The 15,467-nt window shown below is 40.1% G+C and overlaps 1 protein-coding gene across 3 annotated transcripts in view; it reads left to right on the forward strand.

Moving 5' to 3' along the window:
* Nucleotides 1–12: 12 nt before the first annotated feature.
* The window catches only part of DMXL1 (Dmx like 1), an 85,004-nt gene continuing 69,549 nt past the window's right edge, over nt 13–15,467 (forward strand). For 2 of the 3 annotated variants that reach the window (XM_085305399.1, XM_085305400.1), the window contains exons 1-2: nt 13–199; nt 11,330–11,455. In XM_085305399.1, coding sequence (XP_085161525.1) covers nt 113–199; nt 11,330–11,455 — 213 coding nt within the window. In that variant the 5' untranslated portion in view covers nt 13–112. Of the gene's footprint in view, nt 200–11,329; nt 11,456–15,467 lie in introns of those variants that run through there. The other variant, XM_085305402.1, reaches the window with a different exon arrangement.

Here is a 15,467-nt window from a genome sequence, read left to right on the forward strand (position 1 = left end):
GCTATGTGCCGCCGCCGCCGCCGCCGCCTTCCCCTGCGCCGCCCGCGGGACGAGGGTCGGCCGAGCGGCTCGGCACCCGGGGGCCGGTAGCGGCCGGCGCCTGCGTGTCGCCATGAACCTACACCAGGTGCTGACGGGGGCCGTGAACCCCGGCGACAACTGCTTCTCCGTGGGGAGCCTCCGCGACCAGCCCTTCACGGTGAGTCCGCGCGGGACCGCCGCCGCCCGCCTGCCCGGCCGGGCCGGGCCTCGCCCGCCGCTGCCGCGCGGCCTGCGCTCGCCGCGGAGCCGGCCCCGAAACCGGCTGCGTCAGGCGCGGCGGCGGCGCTCCGCTGGCGCGTGACCGCGGCGGGCGGGGCGCGCGGCCCCCGACGACGCTGTGGGCCGTTAACGGCGGAGCCGGCGGGGGCGGGCGGCGCCGTGCCGCCGCTGGGCTGCCGCTGCGGTACACCTGCTCGGGAGCCGGCCAAACTTCGCCGCGACGGCGGCGGCGTCCTGTGGGGTGGGCGGGGAGTGTTCTTACCCGGGCCCGAAATAAAATGGATGKGGCTTTAGTGTGCTGCTTGGCGAAGGTAGGGCTGCGCGTGGGTTCGTCCGGAGCAGGTTCGCTGATGCGGGAACATGGTGGCTTTGGAAACGCGCGTGAAAGATTACATAAACATCGGCCTCTGCACGCGACTTCCTGTGCARAGGGAATTTTAGCACTGGCTTTGAGTCAGATATGTAGCTGCAGTACTTACTGATCYTAGGTGAGGAAGATCCTGTAATACAGTGGCCCAGTGTTAAGATTTTAAAATCATCTTTGAGCTCCTCCTCAGTGTTTACAATTCTAGTGAAAACAAACACTTCAGTATTTACTTTTCTTCCTTTCGCTTTTGTTAAGTAGATAGATTTTTTTTTGTTGTTGTGTTTTCCATCCTACTCTCCCTTGAAAATATGCCATTTTAGCCTTCCTTTTTAGGCTGAAGAGGAATGAAATAACATTAAGYTAAGTTTCTTAGTGTGTCATATTTAAGTATTTTAACTTCACTTTTTCTAGTCACCTCTAATTAGTGCTTACAGCATAGTGCAATTTTTGATAGGAGAATGATAAACAGTAATGCAAGATTCAGGGAGTGTTAATTTTTGTGTCCTTTCTTATTTATTAATTAAGTTCAGCTGGCTTCTTCCAGCTTTAGTCTGTAGTAGCAGTGCAATGCCAGACTTGAAAAGTCTCGGGTATGGTCAGTGTTCCAGAGTGAAACATCTTGGAAGTAGTTCTGCTGCGTCCATCTGGGATTACTTAGCTCCACTTCTAATGTGTAGAGCTGCCACTGTATTAGATTGGTTTTGCATCAGCATGTTCATCCCTCTCCTTGTAAGGAGAGGTGTGTGTTTCCAAAAAAGCTGATGCTCTGATACTGTAGGTAATTTCATGTTGTTTGTTTCTTTAATTGAAGCAATTAGGTTTTCAAATTCAAACTGTGCCAAATTTCACATATCCAGAAATGTTAAAGACCCACAAGTGGTGGGAAACTGGCAAGAGACGATGAAGTTTGCTTTACAGTAAGGTGCTGGAAAGTCCTTGAAGTATGTTCTCTTGGACACCTTTTTTGAGCAAAAGAGGTCAAGTTTGCCACTGAAAAGCTCTCTCTACCTTTTATAACCTTACTTACCAGAAGTGTTAGAAATCAGTAATGCATCAGGAGGAGGAAAATGGCCCTTTGCAGAGAAAGGGCTGATCCAAGAATTGAGCTTTTAGTAAGTGTTTCTATGGACTCTTGTTTACAAGTTTTATTCTGACATAAATGTCAGAACAATGTTTTTAATAGACACCCTCATTTGGATTTGTTTTTGTCTGTCGCTTCCCACTGTGAAGCTTATTAATGCATTTTTTTTTAAGAATGTCCTTGTTTTATTTTGTAGTTGTTCATTTTATAAAGCTATGTTAAGTTCATCAGATGGCTTCAAAAGACTAATAAGTGAAAGGTACAGAAACATGTCTCTTTGGAAAGACATGGTGGACTTGAACCTTTAGAAAATCCAACAAGAAAAATTGACAGGTCTTTTCCTAGATCTGAAGTTGTGATGTATGTGTTAATAAGTGTAAATACCATTGAATATTCTCTTGGAAGTGGAAAAAGACGTGTTCAACTTGCAAGTTGTAATGAAGTGTATGGATGTGTAAAAGTTTTTAGAATCTCATTTGAAACAAAATGAAAATAGTTTATGAATGACTTAGTTTTACATTCTTTCTTAGGATAAAGAAAACAAGATATATGTTGYTTATGTCTGTGTGTGTATTTTATTTAGAGAGCTGATGGAAATACTCTCATTGTAAAGGCCTCTCCCTCACCTGCCTTTGCTAGGAATTAACCTTGGCTTGTTGTGTTTAGTGACAGAGAGAAGAGCAGAGAATGAAAAGGATTAATGCTCCTTCTTACCATTGTTTTGGAGACTCTCACTCTCAATTATGGATTTTCTATGCCAGTCTTAGGAAACTTTTATGCTTCTAGTTTCTACGGCTAAGAACTCACAGGAGTTAACATTTCAGGATTACTTGCTGTGCAGTTGGGGAAAGCTATTTTCGCCTGACAAAAGAACTTGGTCTGTAATACTTCGATTGCAGGTATAGTGTCGTCCAGAACACTGTCTGCTGTGCTACACTGACTGAATATTTAAGGTAAAAATCATGGAGGAATATTTGAAAACTTTTTTAAGTTAAAAAGAGCAGATTATTCTCCAAAACTCTTAAAATTGGAAGCAAAACCAGTAAAAAGTGTTTGTACTCACTGAATTTCATGTAACTTTTTGGATGTGTACAGTTACACCAGTTCTGCTTTAAGACTGTATTTGAGGTATTTATCCTAATGTTGTGCAAGTGGCAGAGGCTCATTGGACTGCCTTTCTTTTTTAGGATGTGAAGTGTCAAGCAGAGTTTGAGCTTCCTGAGGGAGAAACACTGATAAAGAGATTTGGTACATCATTTATTTATATAAAGCAAGCATAAGGCTTATAAGCTTCGAGATACTGGAATAAGCATCGCTGTTTTTAAGTATCTGTTGAGAGCAGGTGGTAATAAAATATGGTGCATTAAATGAATATAAAGAACTCATCTGTAAATTTTGAAGCAAGTTTTTTGTTTGTGCAAATTGAATTGGCAAAGCTACACGTGAGTACAAATGTACGTTTTACTCATTTTAATTGAGAACAGAATACAGGTCAGTAACCTATTGTGTTTAAGTGTGATTTTTTCACGTGCTGATGCTTCACTTCGAATTTGGAGGGCTGCATGTCTTCTATGAATAGTTCAGTGCTGTCTGAATTAAGTGCTACATAACTACAAAAGTCCTGCAGATAAAGTCAATATTTGACTGTTTGCTCTGTATGTGTTTCTCCAGAAACAGTGGGTTTTTATTTTCAGTATGATTTTCTGCAGTGGAATATGTTCTTTACTTTCTTAGTCTTTTCAAATCTGAAATACTTGAGCATAAAAACACTTGGTTAATAAAATTATAGAGTTTATCACGTATATAGGATCCTGCTATAGTAATTATTACTGGACTTGCATGTAAGTTATAAGCACTGAAATCACTCTTACTGTTGAATGACTTTGTTGCAAAAGAACAGCTCTCTGCAGGGATGAGACTTTGGCAAAGAAGAATTAATTGTGACTTTTGGTTCAATATGTCCAGAATCTTTTTTTGGTCAGATTTCCTCTCTGTATGTACATTAAATTCATCTCGAATCTGTTATTTATGTAGTAGGTTTAACAGAATTATGAACTTTAAGTTAAAAAAACACTTGAAAAATGTTTTTGAGTAGTTTGATGAATACCACATACTATATTTTCCAAAGATACTGGATTGCCACATAAAATGCAGCTTCCTAGCTTTATAAAATTGTTTGATAAACGAAAGCAGATTCTGTGATGTGGTAAAATTTACTTATCTGTCTAGAAAACACTTTGTATCCAGAAATCCATGTGTATCTACTGTCAAAAAAGTGAAATGATTCATCATAAGAATCCCTCGAGAAGAGAGAGTCCATTTGTACATACTTCTTGATTGTAATTTAGAAAAGGGAAGGAGGCCTTTCGGATACTTTTCTTTTCCAGTGAACAGTTCACTGCTTAAGTTATGAACGAGTTATTTTTTAACTGAACTAAACTAAAAAGTTCAAACTGAATAAAAGTCCTTGAAACAGCACTGCTTTTTTTCACTGAAGTATAAATGAACCCTGATTTGAAGTGCATAGCCAATCAATCCTCACTTGGTGAATTATCTTCTGTTAAAATACTCTTGATAAAATTAGGAAGTGTCTTTTCAAGGATGATGAGTCTTTCTTAAATGAAATTTACTTAACAGTCTTACTTCAATGAAAAAATGAAGAAAACAGAAGAAGCAGGTACCTGATGTCATTAACAAAGATTATTTATTTTTTTAAGTACGAAGTTTTTGTTCCTACTCTAAAATGCTACTTACATTTTTGTGCTTCTCCTGGGATTCTGTCTCATATTCTCCTTTTTTGTGCTTGTTCTTTTTGTACCTGAGAATTTGATCTTCTCTAAAGTATAAATGGGGCTATAAAGGCAGTAAAAATACCTACTGAATACGCCTACTTTCAAACATATAGAAATATTACTCAGCTATTACAGGATTTCAATAAAATATTTTTAGCCTGGCAATTTGGTTGTTAGCTTAGGCATCCAGACCTTTGAGACTTGCCACATAATTTCGTAAATACCCTTGTATGCCTATCAGTGGTAAAAATGGCCCAGATGTGGTTTCAGAATCATCTCTGCAGTAGCCTAATAGTCTGCAAAAGGTTGTGGGGGTTGTTGTATTGGTAGGCTTCCCATATGCCAAAGGTAGRGAGAACATTTCAAAAGAACTTACAGTTCTTTTGTTTAACACTTTCTTAAAGTGTTAAATGCCATCTCCTGGTCCCATTCAGCTGTGTAGTGCTGTGCATATTTGGGTACAGGACAGAGTTTTGTATCTTTCTATTCTGTATTTATCAAACATATATATGTTTGCATGTATTATGTGTGTATTATTACAGAATTACAGATGTGCATGTGCACGGACAGCACTACATTCAACTGCAGATGGTAGCTGAAATAGGCAGACAAATTATGGTATGTATACTAGTTCCTTTCATAAAACAGACGTAGGATCAATAAAGTTTGTGCAGGTCTTGTAAGATACACTTCAACCGTTTTAATAGCTGTCAAAAAATTTTTTTGTCTGTTTATACATAGAAGAAATACAGAAAGGAGCTGTGCTATGTGAGAGGTCAAAGAGTCTTACTCCTTAGTGCTTCTTCTGTTGAGACTTGGGTCTTGTTTGCCAGTACCAGACTGTTCTTAAGGAGTTACTTGCATCAGTTTTTCATTCTAGGAAGAAATGAGAATAGTTCAAATAGATGTCTGTAATATCTTCCTTTTAAAACTAATAAGCTTTTAATGATCAGTTATCATCAAAATATAAGCTAACCTGCTCCAAAGAAATAGAGTTCAAGAAATAAAAGCTGACATCTGATTAAAAGAATGGATGGAAACTATGTGAGAACCTAGTATTGCATGCAAAATAACATTTGATTTACAGGCCCAAAACATCTTTCACTTCCTAATTTCAGGCTTGTTTTGCTTTGTCACCAGCTAGTGAAATCCATCTTCCTGCAGCTTGAACTAGTTCTATCTTCTTTATTTCTGTAACAAAAGAACAAAGCATTGTTTAATAAACATTCCAAGAACATGATAATGTCAACATTATTGCTTGTGTCATTGTGTAGAAACAACCTTTTTTGTAAATATTCTAGRACATTCTTAAGGTGAAAGACTTCTCTGACTTGCCAAAATCAGACTTCAAGGCTCTGCTTGCTCTAAAAAGGCATCTTGATCTTTTTTAAATTTATTATGTATTTAGAAATCCTTTCTCAGTAGTATTATATGGTAACATTTCCCTTCCCTTTTGCCTTCCTCTGAAAAGAATAGTTTAGATTGAGGTGATGTAGACAAGAGTATACACTTACGCCCTGAACTAGCTTCTTGGTAGAACACCTGAATTACTTTTCTTTGTTTCTGTAGCTTATAGGAATACAAATTCAGGAGTACCTGCCATCTCAAAAATGAACAAGAAATGAACTGTGGTAGACAACCCTTGTGCAAAAAACAGATCAAGTTGATTAATCTGCAGAACAGATTTTTCTTATATATGAGACTGTTAGGGTACAAAAAGTACTCCTTACTAAGTACTGTCTTTCGTTAAACTATACTGAAATACTTCATAGAGCTTTCTGAAATGCATGTATTGTCTAGAAGTCCAATATTAGTCTAGCAGTTAATTTTGTGTTTTCATATTAGGGAAGTGGGTTTTTTATGCTATGCTGCTGCTCAGAAATTACATTCAGAGTTGGAGGCTGGGTTTCAATGAATGTGTATAAGAGTGTAAAACTCTACACAGAGAAGATCTAAAGAAAAAAATTATAGTGGGGATAGGAAAGAGCTGGAGGAAGAAGAACACAAAGTTCACAGAAGGTTACGTTTCTTTGTTATGTAACTTTCACAAAKCATAATTGATGAGGGATTTTCTTAGGTGAAGGGAAGCTATCAAGCTTCCCTCCTATTGTATCTGATCCGTGTGAATTATAATGTGAGTGGGATGGTAGACAACAGTAGCAAATGGAGCCTTGGTTTGGTATGCCGCTTCACTTGCCGAACAACTTGGTTATGCTATATTTGGCTATTTTTTTTACTGTGTATTAACTCCCTTCACTTCTCCATCCTTACCTGTTGTCTTTGAACCTATTGTTCTCCTGCAGGCAAACTTTGAGTAAACTTAAATAACCTTCAAGCCACTTTCCTTCTGCTTTGCTGTAGTTATGGTGGGAAGCTCTTTGGATTTTTTTTTCCTGATTAAAATGCCCGCCTCTTTGGGGTAAGATCAACTCTACAAGCTTAAGAACCACTTGGTAATTCTGCAATTCACTGGAGACTGGGAATTGAATATGGCCAAATGTGGTCTAATACATCTAAATAGACTGATATCAGAAGTGATTCTGTATTTCCAAATGTCCTTTTTTTGGGAGGAGGGGGGGGTCAGTATGTGAACAGCTTGTGGACTCTAAGGATAGAATAATCATCTCTTTCTTTGTGGAGTAAGTCAGTTRTTGAGGAGGAGGGGCTGATATTCTTTCTCCCTCCCTCCTTCACCCAACCTAATCTGCATTCTTATGACTGTACGTGTAATTAATTGTCAGACTTAGAAGTTATTGGTACTAGATGATATTCCTCAACTTTTCTTCAAATGATCACTTCTGTTATGACTAACTCTTCAACACACAACATATGACGTGAGACAAGAAATGGGAATTGAGTATGAGATACAAAGATGTGTGTCTGTTTTAAAGGATTATAGCAGAAGGGAAGAAGAGCTATAGCTCTGGGAGAAAAGTTTGTTAGTAAAAGGGTCTTTTTCAGGAAATATGTCTTAAGATTTTAGCATACCTCTGAATATAGCTATTGTCCAGTGCAGCCAGGATTAGTAGGGAATTGACTTCTGAAGGTTTTGTGAGTGCTGGCTCCTGAAATGCTGGTGAACATAAGTGCCTGAAGTCTTCAGAAGCATTCTAGACAGCATTTTCAATTACCAGGCTAGTCCAGTGGTCTGCAGGTTGGGAATTAATACTGGCACAGAATGCTAATCACAGTCTTTTAGGTAAGATTGTTTTGGGAGGTATGACTGAACACTTCATAGGAGAAAATTGACTGAAATGTCTGGATTTTTTTTTATATATATTATATGGTAGTCTAGGACAGGCTTGCTAAGAGTTTTCTCTAACCTAAAACAACTGAAGACGTGACTGTCGCCTTTCAAATTTGCAGATCTAGCATTTCATTTCTCTGCTCTTTTTCAAGTCAAAAGTGGTTTCTGTTAAGTGCACTTGACATTAGTACGGTGGTTCTTAGCGTATGGTCCATTACATAGAATTGTAGAATCGCAGAATCAGTAAGGTTGGAAGGGACCTCTGGAGAAGTGTGATTGACTATCATGAAACCATTGCACAGCCTGCCTGTTAAAAGAGTAAATATGCCAAACTCTTTGGCCTTCCCTCACAGGCTAGACACTCCTTCCCCTTCATTATTGCACTCTTCCTTTGTACCACCTCTGGTTTGAATTCATAGAATCATAGAATTCAAAGAATCATAGGTTKGAAGGGACCTCTGGAGATCATCTAGTCCAACCTCCCTGCTCAGCAGGGTCACCTAGAGCATGTTAGACAGGGTTGCATCCAGGCAGGCCTTGAAGATCTCCAGAGRAGGAGACTCCACMACCTCTCTGGGCAACCTGTGCCAGTGCTCCGTCACTCTCACAGAGAAGAAATTCCCCCTCATGTTCAGGTGGAACTTCCTGTGCTTCAAWTTCTGCCCGTTGCCTCTTGTCCTGTCACATGGGACAACTGAAAAGAGTTTGTCCTTGTCCCCTTGACGCCCTCCCTTCAGGTACTTATGCACATGGATAAGATCCCCCCTCAGTCTGCTCTTCCCCAGGCTAAAGAGGCCCAGCTCTCGCAGCTGTCCCTCTTAGGGCAGGTGCTCCAGCCTTCTGATCATCTTCACAGCCCTATACTGGACTCTCTCCAGTAGCTACATGTCTCTCTTGGACTGAGGAGCCCAGAACTGGACACAGTACTTGAGATGMRGCCCCACCAGGGCTGAGTAGAGGGGCAGGATCACCTCCCTCGACCTGCTGGCMACACTCTTCCCAGCGCACCCCAGGAGGCCATTGGCCTTCTTGGCCACAAGGGCACGTTGCTGGCTCATGGTCAACCTGTCATCCAYCAGCACTCCCAGGTCCTTCTCTGCAGAGCTGCTCTCCAGCAGGTCAGCCCCCGGCTTGTACTAGTAGATGGAGTTATTCCTCCCTAGGTGCAGGACTCTGCACCTGCCCTTGTTGAACCTGAAGAGATTCCTCTCCGCCCAACTCTCCAGCCTGTCCATCTCTCTCTGAATGGCAGCACATCCCTCTGGTGTGTCAGCCACTCCTCCCAGCTTGGTAGCATCAGCAGACTTGGTGAGGAGGCACTCTGTCCCCTCATCCAGGTCATTGATGAAGAAGTTGAACAGGATGGGACCCAGTACTGAGCCCTGGGGGACGTCACTAGCCACAGGCCTCCTGCTGGACTCCCCGCTACTGATGATGACCCTCTGAGCTCTGCCTTTCAGCCAGTTCTCAATCCACCTCACAGTCCACTCGTCTAACCCACACTTCCTGAGCCTGCCTAGGAGGATGCTATGGGAGACAGTGTCARAAGCCTTGCTGAAGTCAAGGTGCACAACGTCCACTGCTCTGCCCTCATCTACCCAGCCAGTCATGCCACCATAGAAGGCTCTCAGGTTGGTTAAGCAGGATTTCCCCTTGGKGAATCCATGCTGGCTACCCCTGATCACCTTCTTTTCCTCCATATGTCTGGAGATGACATCCAGAATGAGCTGTTCGTTCACCTTTCCAGGGATGGAGGTGAAGCTGATGGGCCTATAGTTGCTTGGGTCCTCCTCCTTGCCCTTCTTGAAGACTGGAGTAAGACTGGCTTTCTTCCAGTCCTCAGGCACCTCTCCTGTTCTCTATGACTTTTCAAAGATGATGCCTGGCAACAACATCTGCCAGCTCCCTCAGTACCCATGGGTGCATCCCATCCGGGCCCGTGGATTGGTGGATGTCTGGGCTGCCCAGAAGGTCTCTAATCCTTTCCTCCTCAACCAAWGGAAAGTCTTCCCTTCTCTGGACTTTCTCCCTCACGTCCAGGCTCTGGGATTCCTGGGGGCTGCCCTTAGCAGKGAAGACKRAAGCAAAGGCGGCATTCAGTAACTCTGCCTTCTCTGTATCCCTTGTCACCAGGGCCCCTGCCCCATTCAGCAGCAGGCCCATATTTTCCCTAGTCCTCCTCTTGCTGCTGATGTATTTGAAGAAGCCCTTCCTGTTGTCCTTGACATCCCTTGCCAGACTCAATTCCAGCTGGGCCTTAGCCTTCCTCGCAGCATCTGTACATACTCTGACTGCATTCCTACAATTCTCCCAAGTAGCCTGTCCCCTCTTCCACAGTCTGTGTACTTTCTTCTTCTGTCTGAATTTGGCCAGGAGCTCCTTTCTCACCCATGCAGGTCTCCTGCCCCTTTTGCTGCACGTCTTACTCATAGGGATGCACCGCTCTTGAGCTTGGAGGAAGTGATGTTTGAATACTAGCCAGCTCTCCTGGACCCCCCTCCCTTCCTTCTAGGGCCTTAACCCATGACATTCCTCCAAGTATGTCTCTGAAGAGCTCATAGGCTGCTCTCCTGAAGTCTGGGGTTGCAGTCCTGCTTGTTGCCTTACTTCTTTCCTGCAGGATCCTGAACTCCGCCATCTCATGGTCACTGCAGTTTTTGAGACATGTACTCTTCAGCAAGTTTTGTCAAGCAGAATGATTCATCTGTTGCTTTCCTATTTCTTTTACTTTTAATTCTGCTTTTGATACTTGGCTCTTATGGGTTGAGCGAGTGTGTGTGCACGCGCATATGCGTTCCTTGTTACTGGACTTCCATCCTTGAATGATTTATTATGTTTATTGAAGGATGCTCACTATCACTTAGTGAACAATCTCAAATATTTAATGTTCCTTTTCAGCTTAATCTGTGCACTATTTCTTGTGTATGTAAGGATATGAAGAAATCCCTGACTCAGTCATTGAAGTGCTCATCACCTGCCTGTATGAATGTGTTAGCTACATCAAAATATTCACTTACTCTGAAGTTTATATTGCCACTGAACTGAATCTGTGGAGTGCAAATAACAGGAGGCTCMACAAGTCTAAAATTGTGGCATTTTTTTATAATAGCTCAGGTTCATTCTGTTTCCCTTCTGCATCTTACCTGTTAAAAACGCAGTATACCATTTTAGCGTTTTGATTTATTCTCCCTTTCAAAAATTTTAAGTATCTGCCTCCGGTGTAGGAAACAAGTACATTTTTTACAGTTTTGCATTAACTTTATATTCCTCCCATTTTTTTCCTCTTAAAGACTTTTCTTCCATAATACCATTTTTTCCACCTCTTTGCTATCTTGAACCATTCATTTCTGCTTGTTACACAAGTGTAGTGCTATACTTCGAAGCATGAAGGAAAGAGTAATCTACTACTTTTGTTGCTTGATGTAAGTTGTAGACTTACTGGGAGATGTTTGAGCTCTGCAGATAACTCTGTGATGATCTATGGGGATAAGATACATGGACTATGCTATTTCATACCTCACCAGATTGTTTTAAGTAGCTGTAGCTTTACTTCTTCTTCTTTTTTTTTTTTCCTCTCCTAGGCATATGCATCAGGATGTGATATTGTGGTATTGGGGACAGACTTTGAAAGATTACAGATAATCCCTGGAGCAAAGCATGGAAACATTCAAGTGGGATGTGTGGACTGTTCAATGCAACAGGGGAAGGTATGTAAAACAACATTTCAACATTTTGAGTACTGTTCCAAGAATGTAATGTTAAGATCTTTCTCAAGAGCAGAGATGCTCGCAAGTTAAGGCAAACACATGAGAGTGAATGGCAAAATGAATACTTGCTTTGTTTTATTTGTGGTAAACAGCACAGTAAAGSTGAACTAGTAAGCATAGTTGTGAGATTGTAGAAAACATGTAAGGCTGCACGGGAAGATGAATAGAAAAGATGGCAAGCATTTGACCAAAAGTTGAGTAAGGTTGGGAGCAAAATTCACTTAGCTTTTACACTGCTGGGTAYGTTGTGGGCATGCCTTGACATGTCAGTATTTGGCAGCAGGTGAATGCTTTCACAGAAAAATCAATTTTGGATTTCTCTAGAAATAATATCCCCCTCAAGCAGTTCATAATGGCCTAAAATTGCTCTGACGAGGTTTTTCTTTCCTGGATTCTCTATTTTCTTGATGCAACTAAACTGGGTTAGAACTGTTGCGTTTTAGATACTACAGAGTTTCTTTTTTTAACCACAGAACAATTGAGAGAAAAGTCTGTACAAAGTATTTGAAAGATCTAAGTAGCTCACTCTGTTAGGATATCACAGGGTGTTTGAACTCTATCACCAGTTAAATGGGAAATTGTCTTTGGTACATGCAGTGGATAAGTGTTTTATTCCATTGCTTTCATTAAGCGTGTTTTAGTGAGAGGGTGACACAAGCCTTCTGCACATCGCTGCAAAGCTTATGCATTTATGAAATCTTTGGTTAGACTTCTAGTGTTGATCTTAGGAAAAGGACTGCTGCATGGAAACAGCTTTGTATTTACCTGTAAAGTCTAAGAACCGCAGTCTAGATGATTCATGGCCAACCTCTGTTCCTGCCTTTCASTGTTTTTTGAGTAATGAGCTCTTGTAGCAGTAGTAAAGGAACATTAATGAAAATTTTACTCTGCTTCTCTATCTGGTAGCTTGAAACCATGAAGAATGAATGTTTCCCCATTTGTTACTGTTAACTGGAAAGTTTTTCTGTGTGAGCAAATTGGCTATATATTAATTGATAGTGAAATACACATGCAGATCACATGTTACTTTATCCTATATCTTCAGGCAAATTTTGGAGGTCATCTTGATTGCATGGTAGTAGTTCTGCTTACATTTTGATAACAATCTATGTTAAATATTTGCAAAGGACTAAGTATTAATATTCTGAAATATAACAAGCTTCCTAAGCCTTTGGATTTTATCATTTCTGGAGTGGACCTATGTAGTCATTTTGATTTTACAAGTTGATACAATTTGCTGTTAGCAATTAGACCAGATGTATTTGCAGAGTCCTGAAATACCAAGCAATGAATAGCTAGATATCTRTTTATTGACTGGATTGACTATCACATTTGCAGTGTGCTGTTAGCAACAACAAAATTTCTTCTTACAGCCTTTTTATCAGCATTGGCACATGGATCTCTCTTCAGTTTGCCTCTGGATTGTTCTTTACTGTTTAAGACTTACAGAAAGAAACAGAAGACAAATAATGTGGTTTATTTAGGCTGCAACTTTTAGTTTTTCTAGAAAGAATCTAGTAATAATTTTTAGAATTTACAAATTATGTTTTTTTTTTTTAATTCCCTTTATCTTATGGAGGCACCTTCTCCCTAGTTGCTGACCTTTGCTCTGTTTGAGGGACCTCCGTCGTTCCTCCCTTTGCAGGATAGTTAGAATCAGTTTATAAAAGGCTGGCTTACTGACTATCAAAGCAATAAGTTCAGGTTTATGTTCTCACTCGGGAGATGGCTTCCCTATACATTGAGGTCTAGTTTTTGGGGAGCTAATGCCTTGTGATGCCTTTGAACTAGCAACAGCTTAAAGTTCATGCATGACCCACTCCTCCCTGAGCTTTGAAGGTGGCAGGAGCCCACCTCCACCCCAAGATGGTTTGAGGTTAAGTTTAGTTGTCAGCCTCTGAAAGAATGAGATGAGAAAAATGGATGAGAATTTTTAGATCAACTCAAGAGAATATCATCTCTCTCTCTTGCATATGGATGTGTAAGGACTGGTGACTTTGCCACACGGGATGATGTAATCTTAGGCCAGTCAGTCTCTGGCCTCTGGTTGTAGGCAACTAGACAATATATGCTTTATCTAGAAGTGAATACAGTACTTGGTGTTCTCCCATACAATGTAAGCCACACACCTCTTTTTACCTCCTCTAATTAACATACAATTAAAAATTTTGGTCTTAATTCTTAACACAACAAAACTGTAATGTTCTCATAGTGTGGCTTGTACAAATATCTAGCATGATACAAGATAATGATCCTAGCGTGAATGTCTTTTGGTCACTTGAAAAATCATGTCTGATGACAATAGTGTTGCAATATATATCAAGCATTTTATTTATGGAACATAAATTTTTCTTCAAAAATAGTAAAAAAAAAAAAAGTAGGTGTACTATAATGTCACATTTGGTTTACGTGCTAGTAAGGTATCTGTTTAAAAAGAATTCATATTGAACAAAGTCACTGTTTCTGCTTACAGAATCAATTTCCTGATCTGGAGAACTACTAATTATTTTTGAATACGCATCCTCATTTTTGACTCCAGGGTTCGTAATTGTGTGAGTTTTAACTGTGTAGTGGGTTTTTTTGTTTGTTTGTATTTAGTGTATTTAGTAGGCAGGCTGTGGGTCCTTTCCAAAGGAACTGTGATTGTGTTTTATTTTTCCTTTTCTGTTTTTTGGTGGTGATAATGTAACCCAGTAAGAGAGTATAGACCTGATGAATAAGAAAAATACAGAGGCCTTCTATGAAATGTGGACGAATAGTGGGGAAAAAAAGATAGTTTTAACAAAAAACTATTTGGATTATAATAAGGCTTTATAAAATGAGAGCCTGGTGTTTCTGGTTATATTCCTGTTTTGGACTAAGTGGTGAGAGAGGACAAAGTTGTTGCCCCAAAGGCTGATGATTTATTCTTAAATGACCTTCAGGTACCACCTCCAAGAGTGATGGTGATCTCTCCTAAAACTCAGTAAGTTTCTCTGTAAATCTTACTTCTAATAGCAGGATTTAAGTATCCAAGAGGCATCTGGTAGCAGTCTGGGGAATTTATCTTGCTAATCTGGGAAGTTTTTCAATATACAAATCTTCATTATTCATTCCTGTGGCATACTGCTCAGTGAGGACTAGTTGAAGTGGCTATATCATTATGAAACCCTGTGGATTTTTCATAGGGGTAGCAGTTGCTCTGGATGCTATTTGTTTAATATTTTGACATACTATGTTTGTCTTAAACTCCTGTAACATTGAAAGACAGAACAAATGTCTACACTTACAAGTAAAGAAATAAGAAAAATGTAATTATTCTGAGTTTATTTAGACTTGCTGTTGAGATGTGGGAGGAAATTATTAGAATAAAAAAGAGTAAATGAGGTACTTGAGAAAGACAAATATTAGCCTGAGATGTAAGGAAAAGGTTTCTCTAGGCATTTAGCAACTATGACAAAATTACTCTTGGCATTTTGGGGTCAGGCTGTTGTTTAGGTTGTTAATTTGATACAGATTCATTAATTTATTTGCTCTTTTTAATGCAGAGGACTTTTTGTCTTTGAAACTATGGATCTACAGTTTAAATAATATTAACAATTAAGATATGACAGGCTGATGCTTTTTCTTAAACTATTTGAGTTTTGGATACTGAGATCAAAATACATGTCACAAAATGACTCTGACTTTCTTTAATGTTGTTGAAAGAAAAGAGAAAAGATAGACTTTCACAAGAATAGAATATTGACTATTACAGAATATCAGAACTGGAGATTGTAGTGTTGCCTTGCTTCTCTTGACATCACGCATCACTTGAGAATGCAAGATGTCCTTTATCAGCATGACCTGTGCAAACTCGTTTTGTGAATGTATATATTTCAGAGTAGTTTTAAACATTACCATGCAGTGGCTCTCAGCCTGAGGTCTTTAACAAACATCTAACTCATTTTAGCTCTGCTTACAAAGTCTTTTC

The sequence above is a fragment of the Rhea americana genome, unplaced genomic scaffold (assembly GCF_003343005.1).
Source record: "Rhea americana isolate MKP2758 unplaced genomic scaffold, rheAme1 scaffold_22, whole genome shotgun sequence".
In the NCBI taxonomy this organism is placed as follows: domain Eukaryota; kingdom Metazoa; phylum Chordata; class Aves; order Rheiformes; family Rheidae; genus Rhea; species Rhea americana.